At 34.7% G+C, this 21,719-nt stretch overlaps 2 protein-coding genes across 7 annotated transcripts; one reads left to right on the top strand and one right to left on the bottom strand.

The window, feature by feature from the left end:
- The first annotated feature begins 8,089 nt into the window (after positions 1-8,089).
- On the top strand, positions 8,090-8,769 carry LOC115979195 (cytochrome P450 CYP749A22-like). The gene is made up of 2 exons (XM_031101169.1): positions 8,090-8,377; positions 8,469-8,769. The coding sequence occupies exons 1-2, from the start codon at positions 8,098-8,100 to the stop codon at positions 8,711-8,713; spliced, it is 525 nt and encodes a 174-aa protein (XP_030957029.1). The 5' UTR covers positions 8,090-8,097; the 3' UTR covers positions 8,714-8,769.
- LOC115979196 (ADP-ribosylation factor GTPase-activating protein AGD5-like) lies at positions 8,170-20,537 on the bottom strand. Of its 6 annotated transcripts, none has more exons than XR_004088974.1 (8): positions 20,288-20,537; positions 16,639-16,899; positions 16,383-16,510; positions 14,800-14,858; positions 14,487-14,577; positions 14,307-14,361; positions 10,589-11,327; positions 10,430-10,507 (listed from the first exon to the last, which is right to left on the bottom strand). XR_004088974.1 is itself a non-coding variant. In XM_031101172.1 (7 exons), the coding sequence occupies exons 3-7, from the start codon at positions 16,437-16,439 to the stop codon at positions 8,224-8,226; spliced, it is 294 nt and encodes a 97-aa protein (XP_030957032.1). In that variant the 5' UTR covers positions 16,440-16,510; positions 16,639-16,899; positions 19,204-19,549; the 3' UTR covers positions 8,170-8,223. The 6 variants fall into 6 exon arrangements, 2 of the variants coding, with proteins under 2 accessions (XP_030957032.1, XP_030957031.1); XR_004088973.1 differs by lacking the exon at positions 20,288-20,537 and adding an exon at positions 19,204-19,552; XR_004088975.1 differs by lacking the exon at positions 20,288-20,537 and adding an exon at positions 17,101-17,185.
- Positions 20,538-21,719: the final 1,182 nt, after the last annotated feature.

Raw genomic sequence — 21,719 nt, 5'->3', positions numbered from 1 at the left:
CCACATCCGATGTGGGAGGAGGAGGAAGAGGAGCCTTGGAGGTCGGCTGCTCCTTTGGGGCATCCTTGGAGGACTGCCCTTTGTTCCTATTGGCAAGGAGGCCCCTGAGGCCAGACCTTTGTCTCATGTCCATTCCTTCTTCTTCCTCAGGCTCTTGGCTGGTACTAACTTGTGCGGTTACTAAACCCAAGTCAGGGGCTGCCGAGGTGCGGTCTAGATCTGAATCAGAATCCGAGAGCTCTACTATCCTGGCCGACACCTCTTCCTCCTCGGCAAAGTGAAACTGGTCTATCTGATCCTCCAAAGACGAGTGCGTGGAACCAGCTTCTTCCTCTGGGATAACTACTGCGGGAAAGGCGCGCTGAGCAGGCAGCTGGACGGGGGGTAAATCTCTCGAAGCAAGAAAGCCTGGTACGGAGACGTCTATCCGTGCCAATAGCGGACTACCTGCCCTAATTGCTTGGCTGGGCTCTACTAGAGCACGAGTAAGGGGCACGTAGTCCAAAATCAGGGGCGCCGATCGTAATTACCCGTCTGTACTCACGTAAATCTCTGACCTTAGAAGGAAGTTGAGTGCCTGGACGTTGACCAAACTAAGCCGAGGAGTCGTATGCTTCTTGTCTGCAAGATCCGAAGAGAGGAATGTGTTAGTCCGAAGAGGCAAACAAGTAAAGTCAAAATCGAAATAAAAAAGGAAAAAGGGGAAAAGATCAAAACTAAGATCCTTTCCAAGGGATCTAACTCTATGGTGCCCCACCTGGTTCTCCTGCCTTGGCTGGGCAGTGAAGACCGTCGTGCCACCGTCCGAAGACGATCAAGAGGTCGTCCTTCAAGCCTTTGTTGGATTTGGGAAGGCAGGATATCAACCTCACCTCATCGGACTTGGACTTCAAGTAATATGAGTCGCCGAGGCTGTGCAGTTCATATAAAGGAACCACGTCATGCCATGTAAGGCCGAGGTTCATCTGATTGTTCAGGACCTCTATGCACCCCAAGATCCGGAACATATTCGCGACGCACTGGTAAGGGGCCAACCTATGACCACGCAAATAATCCCTAGTTATCCTCCCCATAGGGATGATCATTCCTCCTTCCACAAAGGCTATCACTGGAATGGCGACCTCCCCCATTTTCCTCTTAATTATGACCTCTTCCAAAGGACAATGCTCTAAACCTACCTCCGGCGGAATACGGTATTTGGCCCTGAAGCCCTCCATACCGGCCAGGGAATTTACCAATTTGTCAAGTTTACCCATCCCCCTAATCCTAGGTGACGCGAAGACAATTTATTTAAGGAGTAATGCGGGAAAAAGGCAATGGAGAAGGAACGTACACTTACAGGTGAGGAATTTGCAGGAAATCTTCAAGGGGACGACTGCGAGGGGTTGAACGCTTTAAAAGGGTGAGTGCGAGAGTGCTCTGAGTGCGTGAGTGCTTGTCCAAAAATGAGAAGGGAGTGCTTTTTGAAAATCTTATGTATCCAGGAGAAGCCGGACAGACATACTCCCGCCTAGGGAAACGGAAATTATCCCAACCGTTGATCTAGCGTCCAACCGTCGGATCAAAACATATGGAACCGCCAAAAGCAATAATTAGCGCCGCATAGGTCATCAACCACCCCCGTGATAAATGAGGCACGTGAGAAGCACACTTCTGCGCAAGTGAAGCAGGGACCCACAGTAGATAATCCTATGAATGTCAAAATCCCGCCCTTCCTCCTCGGACAAGAAAGAAGGGACCAGAATTTTGAAGGGCTATTGTAGGGGTGAAATTCCCAAAACTAACAGTGGGCTTGGGAACCCACACGAAGCCTAACCATGACCCAATGGGGAATAGGGGCCCAAATGACTTCTGGCCCAACCCTGTTGAGCCTGGTTCGTTTTAGAAGACGTCCGAGGAGGACTGCCTCCTCGGACACACAAATATGGGCCTAGTAAGCGTCCCCTCCACAGTGAAGAACCCATCCAGGCGAACGTGGGTAGAAGGGTGAGCATCACGTAGTAGGAAAGAGGAAAATGTAAGACATCAGGGAGAAGCCACAACTGCCGCATTAAATGCAAGAAAGCTACCTTTTCAGCCGCATTAATGTGGAGAAGACAGGCGAACAGTATTCCATTGGTCAGTGCAACTCACAGAAAGATAAGGGACATGACCGATGGGACAGGCACTCAAGTGAAGGTCCAGATGACTAACAAGTGTAAGGTTCTTATCAATTCAAGGAGGCTATATAAGAGAAGGAGATCCCCATGAAGAGGGGATCGGAAAATTAAGAAAAAAGAGAGAGAGAAAGGTTAAAGAATTCTATAGTCTGTGAAACAGAGCAAGAGGTGCACTTATACGTCTCCTCGGACCGATATCTTATCAAACGTAAATGGAATATTCTCACGTTCAACGTATTGCATGGCATACATCTAACTGACGTTCACTTCGTCTAGTCCTAGCTCTGTAACCCACTCTCTATAAATTCATTGTCTGGGGATTTTTGGGCCAGAACCACTCACTTGCTGGGCCTGGACCCCAAAAACCACCCCTACAAACCCCATCTAAGTCAATGCTATCATCATGTTTATAATTTTGCCAACTTATTTCTTCATTAAAATTTTCTTCATTGTCATTCCTTATTAACATTTACTATCTCTTCTTGTTCTTTTAATTTTAATAATTTTTTAATATTTTTTTTTTTTTTGACATTCTAGTTTCTTGGACTTATAACAATAATGACAAAAATAAAAAATGTATATTGTCAATTAATATTTTATTCATAGTATATAAAATAAATTTGTAAATATTAAATTAAATGGTAAGTGTGTACTGTGTAGTCCAATTGTAGAAAAAAGTGGAAATTTTTTTATGAATATGTTATTTTAGTAGGCTAAATTAAGTAAACTAATAATTTTGTGTTAAAAACAAGTTTAATAACTTGTTAGATTCAAATAAAAATACAAATTTTAACAAAAAATCTCATTTTAAAGCATTTGTCTATGTATCGTACAATACATACAATTTTACGATACGATACACACACTGTATCATACGATTCATGAGTACTTACGATACGCTGATACGATACGCAACTTTTTACACACAATACGAATGTACAGCTTCTGCAGAGGGATTGTATTTTTGTATAATGTAGTCTCATTTTTCACCTCAAGGTAAAGTTAAACATGGTCCCAAATAGCAACAAAAAGTTGTTTTTAGGCCGTTAGCAGTGTTCTTTCTTTTCCATGGTACCCCAGATACTCCTAAAAGTTTAGCTTATATGCCTTGAAAAAGAAAATAACTTATAAACTTCCTTGACAATAACAAACAATAAAAAAGACCTCCTTATGAAAAGGTCCACTTAACAAAATAACAATCATATTCTTTAGTTTCACTAATCCATAGTTGAAGAAAAGTGAGGTTTTAATATTAGAAAAAAAAAAACACTTTCCACTAGTTTATTTCTTCACGCTTTTAACAAAATCCTCCATCTTATAATTGATGCAAATATTAGCTCCACGATCCTTGCAAACAGCTAATTTTTCATCATTCCCTGCCAAACACAATCTTAAATATATTATACATGGAAACTAAATTTATGCATGCAGTAGAAGAAAAGTGATATTGTACTATCATCAACAATACTGAATTGCAAGTGTACCAATACTCTCATGAAAATGAAGTTTTAATATTCATCTGTTACACATTGGAGGTACCATATATCATACATAGTTGTTAATACTATCATCAATCACATATATTGTCTAACTTCTCTTATCATAGATATTTCGGATTTCATGGGGGGGGGGGGGGGAATTAAAAGAAAAAATGTGTTATTTATTTATTTATTTAGAAAGAGCTACAATGGCAACCTTCTGGGCTAGACCATATTGTCCTTTATTTCATGGTTGTAGTCAATAAAAATCAACATTAAGCAAGCAAGAATTTTAGTTCAAGCTGATCAAATGATGCGCGTGAAGAGTGGCAGAAAAACATCTTTGAATGTAAAATAGGATTCCACTCATCATATCATAACTTAAAGATTACTTCCAAACAGCTCTGTTACGTTAGTGAAGTCAACAATAGAAAGCATAGCAATGTGAAGGTCTATTGACATATTAGAGACTTGTAGTAGAATTTAACTTGCATTTTCTTTATGCCTAACATCATAAAGAGAAAAACATGACTTAATATACAAAGAAAACAGAAACTTGGGAAGAGAACAACTTTTTGATAAAATAGTATTAAAATAACTACAATTTGAATCCACCCAAAAAATTACACCCATGACAAACTAAACACTTTACAATTGAACAGATATAGCATAGCCTCCTCTAATAATACTTTGCCACTAAACACCCTTGCATTTTTCTAAATCCAAATATATATATATAAGCAGCCCAAGCCAACTTGAATAATGAGGAATTACATTTAGGATGTAACCAACTGATTCGAGGACTAATTTGTACATGAGTTTTGGCATCTGACATGATTTATATCAATTTATAAACCAATAACCCACAAATTGGAATAAAAAAATTTAAATTATTAATTTTAAGAAAATTTCTAAAATTAGAATGTAGCATAAAACCAAGAATGCACAATCCAAACATAAATCAAAAGGGGTGGAAATGAACACATTAGATACTCCAAATAATTATATTTCCACTATTCAAAACCAAGACAGCATATCCCCAATCTGCATAATGCAAAAATGCACACCTCAGGTACAATGCCTAAGATATTTATGATTATTGCAATAAATAAAAGCAAATAAACATAAATACAGAACTTAGTAGGTCATCATCAAATAGTCTATGATAGGTCATCTATATTATAATCCCAGTACCTATATAGGCTTGTAAACTAACATAAGTGCAAAAATGTCAAGTAAAACCAATTGCTCTTAGAGGCCTTTTGTCGAACACTTAGCATATATAACCAAGAAATAGAACTTGGTTAATCTAGAGGTACTGTAATAGAGGGAAGCAATATTTCCAGTACCTAAAGAATATTTAGAATGATGGAGTATACAAATTAGAAACATATTGATGCCTTCTATTAGAAACAAGCCTTCCAACATTATTTCTTCATTGGACCAAGTATGGCTTGATCACTTTTTAGCTCAAATACAATGTGAAGTAAAAAAGTGACTTGTTCTAAACCCTTTCGAAATACATTTAGGGGATATATGGGTGATTCAACAGAGTAGTTGAGAAAAGGGTTTTGATTGCCTTGCAAAGAATCATGCTTGATGAATGATGACGTTGAACAGAAGAACGATGTGAGCTTAATTTTTCTTCTATAGCAAATCGTATAATTATCTCCAATTCATTATCATCAAAGGATGAGGATTCATTAGCAATTATGTTGAAAACAAAGAATGAATGAAAGATAATTTTGGGCTGAGATCTTCACTATTTACATCAAAAGAAGAATTGCTAAGCATGAGAAGCCATAAAATGTTGGCTTCAAGGAGATTTACATGCTTATACAACAATAGCGGTGTACAACAGAAAAGGCTAAATGTTATAATATTGCTTTTTTTTGCTTTGTTTCTGCTTCTCTATTTCATCAATAGACATGATCTCTATTTCAAGTAATTCAGCCTCAACATTGCAAGTGAAGGTTGTGACCAACCCTAGTAGTATACTGCAGGGAGTAGGGGAATCAATTAAGATAGCCCATTCAGTTGCACACTTTATTGTCTCTGCATCTTTGTACTACATCAACCCCTCTAATTCACAAAGCCTGAAATTGTGAATTAGAGATTATTGAACAAAACCAAAAAAAAAAAAAATAGTGAAAATATATATGAGAGCGTGAAAGTTTGAATTTTTTTTTTTTTTTGCTTCTTCCTCCCCAAACAAAAAAACAAAAAATAATAAAAGCGAGAGCCTAGAGACTACGGAAAACTGAACCAAACAGCTGTATTCAGCTCATTCTTATTTCTTACGTCAAAAAGGAAAAGCAACAATCCTTCTTATTTGTTTCTTTCTCAGCAACCAAATAGAGAAAGCACAATCGGAAAACTGACCAGGTTAGCTCAACCAAGGAACCACTCTTTCACTTTTCACTTCAATCTTCTACGAGAAAAAAAAATAAAAATAAAAATAAAAAATAATCAAAGCGAGTAAAACACTACTTTCTAACCAAACAAAACTTAAACAAAGAAAATAGAAAAACAAACACAAAGAGAGAGAGAGAGAGAGAGAAACCTTTGGTTTAGGGCTTTGGGTCGAGGTGAGGTCCGATGAGCAAAAACCCTTCACAAATCTGAAAATCAAAATCAGTAAAATTGTTTTGCTTTTTTAAATTAGACCCAAATTCATTCTCAATGAAAAATTTTAAATTTGCAGAGAAATTCCCAAACTCTAATGTTAATGCACAAACCCACCATAAATGAATCATTAAAAAATCATAAAAATTATTTCTAAAACTTCCTATCGAATTTTGAATTTATCTGTAAATCAAAGGCTCACAAATCAGTGCCTACACAAAAACCTAAAAAAAAAAGAATCCAAATTTACAAAGGGAAGGAAACCACATTAAAATTGCAATAATATAACAACAAAAACCACTATCAGAAATCGAACTGAGAAATTTTAGGGCAACACTCACTTGGATGTGCGGAAACTGGAGAGGGACTTTCCCATTGATCCAGGATGGTTTGTTGTTGAAGAGGTATTGTGAGGCAGCCTAGAGAGAAGAAGGTTAGAGAGAGAAGGTTGATGATTAAATTTGGGTTCCAAGGGAGGCGAAAAGAGAAGATTTTAGGGAAGTATTGGTTTTAGAGAAGAGAGAGGAGAAGAAGATGGCGTTTGGGATTCTTTTCAGAGTTGGGTTTTGGGGAGAAGGGTAGAGAAATAGAGAGAGAGGATTCAGAGTTGGGTTTGTGGAAAAATTTGACTACGATTAGAGAGAGAGAGAGAGAGAGAGGGTATCGGGTTTGCTTTCCACGATTGTGGAAAAAATTTTAGGTTGCTTATTATTATTATTTTAAATTTAATTAATGTTGACGTGAAAATTTTAGGAACTTCAAAGGCTTCGGTTATATATATATATATATATATATATATATACGTAGATTAACCTGACCTCTTATTAAACCACATGCTCCTGATAAATAAAAGGACTAAATATGACAAAGTAAATAGACCAAGATAAAAACGGGACATATAGTTTAAGAAAATTAGTTAAATTCTTTAATTAATTTGATGCTCAAATCTTAATGGCATGCTATATTTGTTGATAGTTCTTTGAGATTTATCTTTAGAGAAATATTTAAGAGAGAGAGAGAGAGAGGAGCTTGAGAGTCTTGGTTTCTATATTAGGTGTTAATGTATCATTTATTTTGGCACAAAAATTAAAAAAAAAAAAAGAAAAAAAGATGAGTTATACGGCTTAAAATTAGGTTTTTAATTTGAAATCTAATTGAATTTTTTCTGAGTTTTGGCTTTAATTATATATATATATAGATATAGATTTATTATTTATTTAGCCAACCCAAAAATACCCGTTGAAAGTCGCAAAATGGGAGGTGCAAACTCAATTTTATTCCTTTTCCCATATCACTCTTATATCTAATCTCTTTCTACCATGATTCTCGAAAAAATAATCTTTTTCCATCTTATGACTATTTTGAGTATTTAGATTTAGGAGGATTTGTCTTCTCAAAAAAAAAAAAACAAAAAAAAAATTAGGAAGATTATAGCTGGGAGCCACAAGTATGAACAGAAAAATGGAGCTGAGACCCATACACTAGAAATCTATAAAGCCTGACATCACTCGATCCTTTTTCCTATAACCACGTGATCAGAGACGTCGGCAAAATCTTTTCCTTCCCTCCCTCTCTCTTTCAAATTTCAACAACATAAAATGAATATTCTTCTTGTTGCAATATAATGGACTTTTTGCTAGCCTCCTAGTTAGACTAAACAATGACGGTATGCAAACATCAGTGTGTTCGGTAACATAGTTCAGTCAATCATCTGCACCTACAAAACCTCACACTCTCATTTCTCTCCCACCATTTTATTCCATTCCATATTTTTATCACACTGACTCTGAAACCTAGCTTGAGGAAAATCATATTCATATATTGAAAAAGAAAAAATGGGTGCTGTTGGAATCTTCGCAATCTTTCTTTCAAGCTCTCTGTGTCTCTACTTTGTCTTGGCTCTAATCCGGCTCGTTAACAAACTATGGTGGACTCCTATTCGCATACAACATCAAATGCGTTCACAGGGAATCGCAGGTCCTTACAGATTCGTCTGTGGAAGCACCAAAAAAATTTTCAACATGAAAAATGAAGCCAAGTGTAGGCCTATGGATTTATCAAATGACATAATGTCCAAAGTTCAGCCTCATGTTCATTCATGGATCAACATATATGGTAACCAAAAAAAAACCCTCCAACCATGTAAATTTTACTAAATTTGATCATTTTTCATTTTCTTTCATTCCCCCACTTCTCTTCGGTGCAGGGAAGAATTATCTTCAATGGTATGGCACTCAGCCTCAATTGGTCATTACAGAACCAGAGCAAATCAAAGAGATAATGAACAATAGAGACAAAGCTTATCCGAAGGAAGAGGTTGTAGGCTATCTGAAGAAGCTCTTCAGAGATGGGCTTTCGGCATCTGAAGGTGAAAAATGGGCAAAGATGAAGAAATTGGCCAATCATGCCTTCCATGCCGAGAGCCTAAAAGTTATCTCTTATTTGCTTTGAAAAACATGTTTAATTTATTATATTTAAGTTTACAACAATGGCAACAACAAATTTGGTAGAGGTGTTTGAGTATTATTGTTTAAAATGATGTAAAAAATGTGGTTTAAAAAGTATTATGAAAACACATATTTAAAGTACTCATATTGCAAAAAATGTGTTTGGTACTATATTTCTAATAATGTCTTTTTCAAAAGTGAAAAAAATAATTGTGTTTTTGGTATGTGTGTGTGTTTTTTTTTAAAAAGTGATGACATGTAGTCTAATCAGTGAGACCTACAGGTTTTAATATATTTACAAAAGTGTCATTAAACAATTATTTGAAAACTGAAAACTGATAAAATGAGTTTTCTAAATTCAGTGTTTAAACACCCTATAATGAGAAATGTAACTCAAACACTCCTACCAAACATTTTTTTTTTGGGGCCCACAATTTTCAGTGTTGTTTGAGTTACGTTATCAAACAAGCCCAACGTTGGTCCCAAAATTTTGAGTCAACTATAAATTCTCAACAAATTAATTATGGTCAATATATATTCTTTTCCTCTATTCGATTTTATTTAAAGTTATATTTTTTGTTACTCCCTTAATTAGCATGTTTTTATATTACTTCTATTAATGTGATTTTGGGTCCTTTTCTACCCTTTTTTTGTTCCCTCAACTCGGATCAATTTATTCTTTCTTGCTAGTGTATTAGTCACTCTCCTCAAAACATGATCGAACCATCTTAAGCGACCCCTCCATCTTTTCATCAATAGGGGCTATCCATATCTTAAAGCAAATTTCCTCATTTCTTTTTTTTATATATAAGTAAAGCAAATTTCCTCCCTTCTAATATTATCTTTCTGTGTATTTTCACATTTCTATCTTAACATTCTTATTTCAACTACACTCATTTTATGAATATGTTACTTCTTAACAACCCATCACACCATAAAGCATAGCTAGTCATATAACAGTCTTATAAAATATTCTTTTTAGCTTAATAGGTATTCTACAATCGTACAACACTTCTTATGCACTTCTCCATTATATCCATCTTGCTTTTATCCTATAAAATCTCTCAGTGTTTATGAATTATTGATTCAAGTTATCAAAAATTGTTGCTCTTTGGTATCTCTTGACCATCAAATCTTACTATCCCTTTGTTTTTGTTTCTACTTTTACAAAACTTACACTCTATGTGCCTTATTTTAGTCATACTAAACCAAAAGCATTTAGATTCTAGGGTGTCTTGCCAAATTTCTAACTACGTATTAGCTACACTTCTAGTTTCATCCACTAAAACTTATAGCATTTAAACTGCGCAATACGCAGAAAAATTTTACAAATTAAAAATAAAGCCAACTACACAATAAAATACTTTAAAATTCACTCGGGTAATGTTGTACATCCATTAATTCATCCTGCTTATTGGGTGACATGTAGTTTAGAATTAGCTTTTCACTTAGTAGATTTTATATACACATGTAACAATATAATTGACTATAGAGATTAGATGGGTATATAGTGGAGATTAGTTAGAAGTTAGTTACACTCTTAGATCTTGTATAAATATCTAATGTACTCTGACTTAGAAAAGTAATGCAATACACAATTTTTCATCAAATTTTCACACTCTAAGGGGTAATTATCATCTATCTTATACTTACAATATTTTATCTTCAAATGAACCAGTGCTCTATGGGCCGTACAATATAGGGATCTCTAACTCTACAACTGGTGCAACTAACTTTTTACTCCAGGCTTGGAATACAACCGCATCTAAAACTTTATCTTCAATTCCTTGCCCTATATCTACAAAAAGCAAATTTCAATTTAAAAAAAGAAATCTCAATTTAAAATAATACATTGTAACAACTTTAAAATCTATATTACCTTCAATCACACCTAAAAAAAATCTTCTAGTCTCATATGATGAATTGAACTTAGTAATTTTGATATTCTTCTCAAGGTCATTCCCCACAAATTTTTTCTTCTTAATCATATGGCCTTCTAAATACCTCCTAACAGATAAGTTTAGCTCTCTTGGAGCGTTCTTCTCTACAACCTCCACTTCTACAAAAGTTGTGGGATCCTTTAGAACTTCTACTCTATAAGTATCGTTGCTCTTCAAAGGTTTCCTAAAGGTCCAAACTTCCAAATTTAGATTTTCTTCTCCTTCAAGAAGGTAGTAGAGGCAGCCAATTTGTGGGCAACCCTATTCATCAAGCCATGAACTACTCCAAACCAAATATTATTTGGTCTCACTACCTTTACTCTAAACCTACTCAAGAAACTCCAATTCAGATCAAAAGATATATATCTCTCTCCATACCCAGAAGTTACCATCCCTGGCAATGTGGTCGAATTAGTCTCCACATGCAATTTAGTAATAGATTTTTTATGAGCCAAAAAAGTAGTCCAAAGTCTCAATAACTCTCCCTCTAATTGAGCGCTTTTCTTGAACTTGTATCCCAGTACACTCCAACAAACAAGGGGATAGATCATTGGTCCCTCGCTATAAATGTTGTGGCAACCATCTCCTTTGAATGAGCTTTTAGCACTGCATCATAGGACACTGTAACTCTCTTATTTGCCGAGAGAATCCATAGCCTCGGATGAAACTTGCATCTCCCTAACAATATAAATAAACCTAAAATAACAAAATAACAAAAACTGGAATCTAGGGTATTAGAAAATAAAAAAGATTAGAAATATACCTTTGCAACCACTAATCACATCAAACTTTTCAACTTTAAATGCTGGCCGTTTTGTGCACCGCAATCAAGAATTCACAAAAAGGGCAATAACCATTACAACAACGTCCTTAGCCTACAACAAGATATATATATATATATATATATATATCTTGTTGCAAGCTAAGGATGTTGTTGCAATGACCATTGTCCTTTTTGTAGATTCTCAATGATTGCGGTTCACAAAACGGTCAACATTTAAAGCTGAAGAGTTTGATGTGATTAGTGGTAGCAGAGATATATTTCTAATCTTTTTTTATTTTCTAATATCCTAGTTTCCAATTTTTGTTATTTTCTAATTTTAGATTTATTTACATTGTTAGGGAGATGCAAGTTTCATCCAAGGCTATGGATTCCCTCGGCAAATAAGAGAGTTATAGTGTCCTTTGATGCAGCGCGCTAAAAGCTCATCCAAAAGAGATGGCTGCCACAGCATTTATAGCGAGGGACCAACGATCTATCCCCTTGTTTGTTGGAGTGTGCTGGGGATATAAGTTCAAGAAAAACACTCAATTTGAGGGAGAGTCATTGAGGCTTTGGACTACTTTTTTGACTCGGCCAAAATCTATGATTGAATTACATGTGGAGACAGATTTGACCACAGTGCCGAGGATAGTGAATTCTAGGTATGGAGAGAAATATATATATTCTGATCCAAATTGGAGTTTCTTGAGTAGGTTCAGAGCAGAGGTAGTAAGACCAAATAATATTTGGTTTGGAGAAGTTCATGGCTCGGTGAATAGGGTTGCCCACAAATTGGTTGCCTCTACGACCTTCTTGAAGAGGAAGAAAATCTGAAATTGGAAGTTTAAACTTTTAAGAAGGCTTTGAAGAGCGACGATACTTATAAAGTAGAAGTTCTAAAGGATCCCGCAACTTCTATAGAAGTGGAGGTTGTGTAGAGAAGCACTCCAAGAGAGCTAAAGTTATGTTTAGCTCTAGCCTCTGTTAGGAGGTGTTTAGAAGGCCATATGATTAAGGAGAAAGGATTTGTAGAGAATGACCTTGAGGAGAATATCAAAATTCCTAAGTTCAATTCATCAGATGAGATTGAGAGATTTTTTTTAGGTGTGATTGAAAGTAATATAGATTTTAAAGTGTTACAATGTATTATTTTAAATTGAGATTTCTTTTTTTAAATTGAAATTTGCTTTTTGCAGATATAGAGCAAGGATTTGAAAATAAAGTTTTAGATACTATTGTACTCCAAGCCTGGAGTAAAAAGTTAGCTACACCAGTTGTAGAGCTAGAGATCCCTATATTCTACGGCCCATAGAGCGCTGGTTCATATGAAGATAAAATACTATAAGTACAAGATAGATGATAATTACCCCTTAGAGTGTGAAAATTTGATGAAAAACTGTGTATTGCATTACTTCTCTAAGTCAGAGTACATTAGATATTCATACAAGATCTAAGAGTGTAACTAATCTCCACTATATACGCATCTAATCTCTATAGCCAATTATATTGTTACACGCGTATATAAAATCTACTAAATGAAAAGTTTATTCTAAACTACATGTCGCACAATGCTTTGTTATCAAACAGAAAACGTGGTTAAATTTTGTTACAGAAAACCTACCGTCTGCAAGAATTTATATAATTTGATTTAACAAATGGGTGGGGTTGGTCGATCATGGCCGGTGGTGAGTGGTGAGAGATTCCTGAGGTGGTGAATGGTGAGAGGATGTACTTCATTCCAAAGCACTTGAGGACTCTTGAGGAACTTTGCCTTGTAAACAGAGACTTAATGATATTACAGAGGTGAAAACCTAAAAACTTTTGAGCTATCTTTGAAATGCTAGGTACCTTTGTTGGGAAAATGACTTATTAGGGAAATGAATTTGCCCTACCAATTTGCATTTCCCTAACAGTTTGCATTTCCCTAACAAATACAAATTGTATGCTTGCTTTCATCCCTCGTCGATTGCATTTCCCTAAAATTATTAAGGAATTACAATTTACATCGTTAGGGAACTAACAATTGCATTTACTAACAATTTGCATCCAATTGCATTTCCACTCTAAAATTATTAAGGCAATGCAATTACATTGTTAGGGAACTAACAATTGCATTTCCTAACAATTTGCATCTAATTGCATTTTCATGACTAAGTTGCGTTGTAGAAACTGACTTGGTCAAGCTCCAAGGCTATGGAGTCCCTCATGTCAGTTTTTACACACATCTAGTCATGTAAATGTAAATCTTGTTAGGGAAATACAAATTAGTTGGGCAAATTCATTTCCCTACATACAACTCAATCATTTGCATTGTTAAGGAAATGCAATTTCCATTTCCTAACAATTTTTAGGATATAATTTCCTAAAATGCTAGGGAAATGCAATTTACATTTCCCAAACCATTTGCATTTGTTAGGAAAATACAGATTGTAGAAATTTGCATTGTTAGGGAAATGCAAATTGTTAGGGAAATGAGTTGCATGTAGAAAACAAATCCCAAGAACAAATCCTAAAAAAATGCAAATTTTTATTTTTTTTGTAAGCCTATCAAATTAAATTAGCAGTATTCTCAACAATTCACACTAATTTAATTTGATAGTCTTACTCAAAAAAATATTTTTTATTCAAGGGTTGAAATTAAAAGTGATTTTTAAAATTTTTAATCTCAATCTTTGATTTACTAATACACCTTCTGATTTGCTATGAACTATTTGACTATTTGACTTCTCATTTCCCATTAACTAATACACCTTCCCAGTAACTATTTGACTTCTCATTTCCCATTGCTACATAGAAAAGATAAAATCAAAATCTGTAGGCAGTTTCTCAATCTTAAATTCGATGTGAAATCAGTCAAGATATATTTAAGCCCATGAGCTAATAAACAAGCTTACATTGAATAAATGCAACCTGTTCTGGAAGCCATGTGTCAAGCGTAGCAGACTGCACCTGCAACCAAAGCCATTTTTGGATACACAAATCAGCCTATTGCAAAGAAAGGTTGTAATTTGACAATGGATATAGATTAATTGACATATAAATTTTTTTTTTAAAAATTAATAATGATAACCCACCTTTGATATGTGTAACCCAAGACTTCTATGGATCCCAGAACATTGCATGCTTATAAAGATGCCTAAATTCACACTAGCCCATCTTGGACCTCTGCATAGTAGTAAAGTCACTATAAGCAACTCATACTAGTAATGTACTTAAATAATGACATGCTTATATTTGGAATAACCAATGATTTTTTTATAGTAAATTCTTTCTATGTACTTGGAACCCTGCCAGTGAACAATATCTACATTGTCTCTTCTGGGCTCCTTGCCATAAAATTTCTAATAATATCCAGATCATCTCTTTTGAATTCTTCAAGGTACATACTTAGCTTTGCAGTCAGCACATTCTCTATTTTCCGGCAATTTAAGAAGTCCTTCAAGAATCTGCACTTATTTAAAGTAGCATAGATAAGAATATAATTGAGAGAACACACTGAAGAAGCAACAAACGTAGATGAAAATGAAGCAAAGATCAGTATACAAACAAAAACCATAACTAACATTAAACACTGACAGCAAAAAGCACAGCATTGGCATAATTAAGCCTACTAAAACTATTATATCAAGTCTAAGACAAAGCTAAATTTAGCATCCAAAGAAAATTACAGATCAATGCCTCTTGATTCTGAAATTGCCCATGGTTCCAAAACTCAAGAAAATCATCTCCATTCTAATTTACATATTAAAAGATCTGCTTGTTGTTTATGACAAATCTAAGAACATTAACGAGTACATCCATGCTAGGGATCTCATTAAGAGGGGCACTGACTACTTGCTCCTAACCTTCAATTCCTCTGCTACCAAAATTGATAAGATCTATTGCCAAGTATTCATCATTTTATACATATTCCCCTATTGACATTACTTTTGTGTCATTCAGATAATGCACTCTATGTGAATTTATATATCAAACTTCTTCAACTTTAATACCATTTTTTGTTTCAACAGTGATATAGTTCTGATGTATGTGCTAAAATGGCTACAATATACTTGGGTTGGAGGAAGACAATATATGTAACATGACTAACACCTAAAATGTCTTCATCTGCTGCTAGGTTGGTGGACATCAAAATGGCTCTCAAACACCAGATGATCACAACTGCTGGCAGAAACCAGAAGACATGGACTATCTTCGGCCTACACTAACTTGCCAATCAGAAAGACAAGTTTAGTCAATTGTCTTTCTATCCTATTATTTACCATGATATTTTACATTCTTTAATAGGATTGAATCTGCTTTTACATCAAAAAAGGCATGCTTAGTGTTCACTGTAAAAATTTATTCTAAAACCATACACAAGACAATAATAATTCATAGTGGTGAGGTCACAGCTACTCCAATTCATCACAAATTTGGTCAAAAAAAAAAAAACAAAAAACTGAAAAATTAAAAATTAGAACCACATTAAGCATGAAGCTCAGCTAAAGAACTTACCAAGTACTTGTAATTTGAACTCACAAACGTTCTAGCTTTCTATCCCAAAGAATCAGAACAAATCTATGGCTGGGGTTTGCTCATTTAAAACCTAAAGAATCCCAACAGGCTCAACAGTTTAAAAGTAAATTGTACTATCTTCCAACTACCAAGCTAAATTGACTGCAATAAGAGGCGGGTGAAAAGGCTACTAAGCGACTCCAGTAGTGTCAACTATCAACTATAACATCAAACAGAGTTGGTTTGTAATTCTGCATCTACTTAAGTATGACATGTATCAGGAAAAAATAAAAAAGAATCAAGCCAGCATTTGATCTGAGTTGCAAGCTGTAGTTAGCAGAAAATGTCATAGATCATAAACATCAAAATGGACCCAAAAAAAAAAAAAACTATACATAACCAAAGAGAAAAAATTAGAAAGTTTTTGCAAATCAAGACCCAATTGAACTATTAAACTACAAATTTGTCCCTACCTTATATATGTCGCAATCATAGGCCAAGGCATCAGAGCTTGAATTTATACATCCCATCCAGGAAATTCAGAGAGCTCACATCACAATCAATACGAAACGGAAATTTAACAATTCATATGAGTAGCGTGCTGCATTAACCAAGTTTTCAATTCAATTTTGTGAAACAGTACTTGGCCAAATCACTTTTCCATTTACACATCTTGTCAGTGTGGGAATATACAGTTCCAAGCAGAATCAGAGTGATGAAAGTTCTCACCACTATAGTTCAAGTCGGAGGAGGTCCACGGAATGAGTTTTCAAATCTTGAACTGAAGAAGAAAGTCATAGTCATCGCAAGGATCCAAAACATGAAACAGAGAAGCACAATTTTTGTTCAGTCATATCCTCTGGCTGAGTGTAGAACTCATCTACAATGATACTCAACAGCGCATCCAGAAGCTTCTTTGATTGAGTATCTACATCCACCGAGTTCAAGGCCTAAGATCGAGCTTTTTTGAGAAAATCAACCACAATGCACCTGCAATCACATTGAAAGCACGCAATACACAACCACAAATTCAATTTTGACATAGCATTTCAAATTCAAGAACAAAAACAGCAAAGTTCAAAATCTTCCAAGCGAATAACAGAGTATGGCCAAAATTCGAGTCTAAGAAAAAACAAATTGATCAGAAATAAGTTTTTAAAACAACAAAATCAAGAGAAATAGAAAAAATACCTAATTGGAGGGAGAATAATAGAAAAATTGAGTCGAGAATCTGTTTGGTTGCCTAGAAAATAGCAGGAAAATCAACCACCAAGACCTATGAGAGGACAAGATATAGAGTGAGAGAGAGGGAGCGATTGGATTCTGTTTGGTTGCCTAGAAAATAACAGGAAAATTAATCGCCAAGACCTATGAGAGAGCGAGAGTGAGAGAGAGGGAGATAACTTGTTGATTAATAGTAAAATACCTATATAAGCTGTGTTTTTATTTTCAACATTTATAACCCGTTGATTAAAATATTTAATTTCTTTTTTCTACATTCATCCAACTGTTGATATAAATTATCCCTATTCAATCAGTTGGCATGTCAATTTTTCACCATTTATTTATCACTTATTTCAACAGTTATGCCAACTGTGAAAATACATATGTGAATTTCTCACCACCTATTTCAAAGGTTATGCCAACTGCAGAAATACATATGTGAATTTTCAACAGTTGAATGTAAATGTAGAAACTAAAGGCTTTTATCAACATTTTTTAATAACCGTAGATACAAATATGTTGAAAAAGCTCATGTTTGTTGTAGTGATAGATGAATGTTTGAGAGAGAGAGAGCATCTTAATTAGTTTCTAGAAAGTAAATAGAAGAAGAGCTGGTCATCCTTGGAAAGGACACTTAATATAAAAAAATATTTCAAATTGAAGGGCAAAAGAGCCTTGCAAAATAGGACTCTACTACCATATAGAGCCTTACTATATACTTGCGTTCAATGTACTCAAATTGTAAACGAAGTTGCTCAACAAAATAATTTTAAGAATCGAAGCATGCTGGCCTTCAAGTGTTCTTTTCTCATTTCCTCTTAGCTTGTTTTCTTTCATATAGTATTTTTCACAATAAAAAAATAAAAAATAAAAAGCGGTCACAAGTTCGGGACCGACAATCAGCCTCTTCAATAAATTGGAGGTAAGGCCACCTACCATGACCTCTACCAGACCCCACAAATGTAGGAGCTTTGTACAATGAGTATATAGTCTTCTTTTTCCTTTTCGTCCTCAAACCCAAAAAATCAAGCCCTAAACTTTTACCTTTCAAAGCCCATAAACCCTCCATACTTTCTTACATCAAATAACACATCAAACCATCTTTTAATTCTGAACACAACCCCAAAACCCTTTCTTCAACAATTCTAAACCCTAGATCCACAAATTCTTTTAATCCTAAACCTGTGATACCCATCATAAGCACATATGGACGAATTCTCCATCTTTTCCTATGTCACAACTTGGAGAAAAATTGTCATGTATAGTAAATCTAATTCGCATAATCAATGTGTAATCTTATAATTTTTTTGAGAGATGCATCAAAAAAAATTAAATAAATAAAATTTTAAGTTCCTTAAAAGACTAGTTTTTTTATTTTTTTAAAGATTATAAAACTTATTTGTTAGATTAATCAATTTACACAAGCTTGTTGTAAAACAGAAACTAAAACCTATTGTTAGAATAATTCATAGAGCTAAAAACCCTAAAACTTGCTAAAGCCTATATGAAAATAATTAAGCCACCTAATTCTTAATGCAACATATGTAAAAACACTTGAAAATAATATTTTAGCATGTTTGATACGCACAAGCAAAAGTTATCTACGTATGATAGCTATATTATGTGGCGTTTTGCTTTAATCAATCACCTCAACCCTCGGGAGATACAAGGCCTTGGCAGCTTAAGGTCGCCACCTTGCTCACAAATAACAAAGCAATAGGCAATAAAAGAACAATAAATTGAAAAAAAAAACTGTCAAAGTGTAATCTCTTAAAGCAAATTACAAAGCCAAGCTTTAATAATTCAAGGCAGTAACAGGACAATTCTCATACTTGAGAAGAGCAGCCCTCATCCTCATCCAACATAGGAAAACAACAAAAATATTTCAAAGTAATAATTCCAGGTGTAACAAAAATCAAGAAAGACATGCTTCTCTAACATTCTCTAAAACAAAAACATAAAAATTGATTTTCAGAGAATAAATAACAATGGTTTTTATCCAAGAACTTTTGGATAGGAGAGTTATTTTGTTTTTGATAGGTAAGTTATTTTGTGTTCTTTGGCACTAACCTCCGCTGCATCAGAGGCCGTATTCTCATCAGATCTGAGAGCATCCTATCCTATCCTTCCCTTATTGATCTGTTTGGAGAACCAAACTACGAGGGCAAGTTCTCCCTTGATGTCTTTGATGATCTCCTCAGGGAGGTGGTGATACATTTTGAAGGTAGGGTAGTGCGAGTTCTCGATGCTACGGCAAACATCTTGATGGAACACAGGTTTTTTTGCGGTTTTACCTTAGGGTTTTTAGGGGTCTTCTCGTTAGAAGAAGAGTTGTCGACAGAAAGGTTTGCAGGGTTTTGTACTACACTCTTTTTTACCCAGAAGGGTTGTACTTTGTAAATACAACTTCCAATCAAAACCCTTAAATTAAATAAGAAATTTTTTTTTTTTTAAAGTTTAGAAATAAAAAAAATTAAATAAATAAAAACGAACTTCACGCGTATTGGGCCCATGCAATTTTTTTTTTTTTTTTTAATTTATGTTTGAGAGAAGCCCATGCGAAACTTACATTACATGAACCTAAATGGGCCCACCTTAGCTGTTTCTATTAATAAAAATATAGAAAATTTCTATTAAAAAAAAGAAATATAGAAATTTGGGTGCATGCATTGATTAATAACATTAATGACCTTAACTGCCCTCACTCACCTCAGACCCTGTCGGTGGCGCCGTCCACCGACGGAGGAGAAAGAGTTAAGAGTTTTTTCACAGAATGAACAGTGAACACCACAAAGAAATCTGCATATCTAAGCATAATAATAGTAATACTACTACAAAGATACAAAATAAAGCCATAATAATAGAGTCGGAGATGCCTTTTCCTGAAACCGACCGAAATGGCTGGAAATCAATCGGTTTCGGTCGGTTTTCGGTTTTTCAAAGAGAGGGTTATTGAGATTTTCAAAACCACACTCTTTCAAACGATAAAGCAAAAACCAAAGCATATAAAATCACACTCAGAATCGATAAAAACCACAAGCTCAAAACTTTTCACAGAGATCACTCTAAAGCAAAATCACCGTTCACTTGAAAAAATAAATCACAGTTTAAACGAAACAAAACAAACACAGTCTAAAGTGTAAAAAAAACTCACCGATTATATGAGAATCTGAGATATACGAAAGATCAGGGAAGTAGAGATCCGTTACAGTTGGTCTTCATTGATCTGAAGCGAAGAGAAGAAACTCAGAGAGAGAGAGAGAGAGAGAGTCAGAGCGACTGAAGAATTTGAGTGAAGAAAGCTTGAGAAAGCTTCTTCTTCCATTTTGTTCTGTGTGCGTGTGTGTGTCAAACAATCGCACCGAACTGAAGCGAGAAGGGTAGAAAGAAACGAGATAAAGTTGGGGAAGGGGCGGCTGAAGAAAAGAATAAAGTAGCATGCTCTAGGGTTTTATATCATAAGGGGTATTTCCGTATTTATATCATGCTCTAGGGTTTTAAAAAATTAAATAGCAAAAATCACACACCTTCCACATGAAGGTTCGAACCTGGAATTAACTAGGCAAACCACGAGGAACATACCACTAAGCCACTAATCACCCAAATGTCGGTATTACCTAAATTTATATATATAGGTCAGTTCGGTCAGTTTGGAGGTAAAAAAATCCATAACCAAAACAGAAAATTTCAGTTTTTTTTTTTTTTTTGAGAGAAAGTTTTTAAAAAATAAACCGAACTGAAATTTTGGCTACGGTTTGGTCGGTTTCAGGCAATTTTTTCAATTCATCAGTTTTTTACACATCCCTATTTCCTGATAAACCTTGTTCCTTCTTCTCCCTCACTTTTTACCACCACCATAGCTTCTTCCCCTCACTTTTTCATAAGCATGACTTTTGATGATAAATGATAATGGTGGGTGGTGGCCCTGGTGGGGTATTGTTTGGCTCGTGTATATATTAAGTCCTACTTTAATAATTATGACTGCCTTCCTTTATAACATGTAGTTGGCAAGAGATTTTTTTTTTTTTTTTTCTCTCTTTTCCTTTTTTGAGAAGATAGTTGGCAAGACTAAAGAGATTGGGGTGTTTGGTACATGCACTTAAAAATTGAAAATTGTTGTTTGAAAATATGTGTAAAAATAGTGTAAATAAAAAAATGTATAAAAATATGTGTAATGTTGTTTAAAAACTGAAAATTGTTATTTGAAAACATGTACCAAACACCCCAAGCAGTTTCCTTTTTTTTTTTCTTTCATATATTGGGACCATATTTTTTGTTACCATTTTTGCTAGAGCTTTTATACCTAACCAGGAGTAATTATATAATACTTCCAGAATACCATAAATACATATTCCTCCCTCTCACATAATTGTATGCCTCACTAATTAATTTCATTATGAGACCCACAATTCATATGAGATGAGAAAATATGCATTTATGATACTCTCAGAGTATTCAATAATTTTCTCCTAAACAGTCGTGAGTTGTTGAGTAAAAGTGGTAGTTTAATGTTAATCTACAATTCTTATCACTTGTAATTTAATACTTATGTGAAATTGTAATAAGAATGGTAATCTAATCATTCC

The sequence above is a fragment of the Quercus lobata genome, chromosome 3 (genome assembly GCF_001633185.2).
Source record: "Quercus lobata isolate SW786 chromosome 3, ValleyOak3.0 Primary Assembly, whole genome shotgun sequence".
NCBI lineage: Eukaryota > Viridiplantae > Streptophyta > Magnoliopsida > Fagales > Fagaceae > Quercus > Quercus lobata.
The sequence above is the reverse complement of the archived record's forward strand: the minus strand, read 5'-3'. Positions and strand labels throughout refer to the sequence as shown.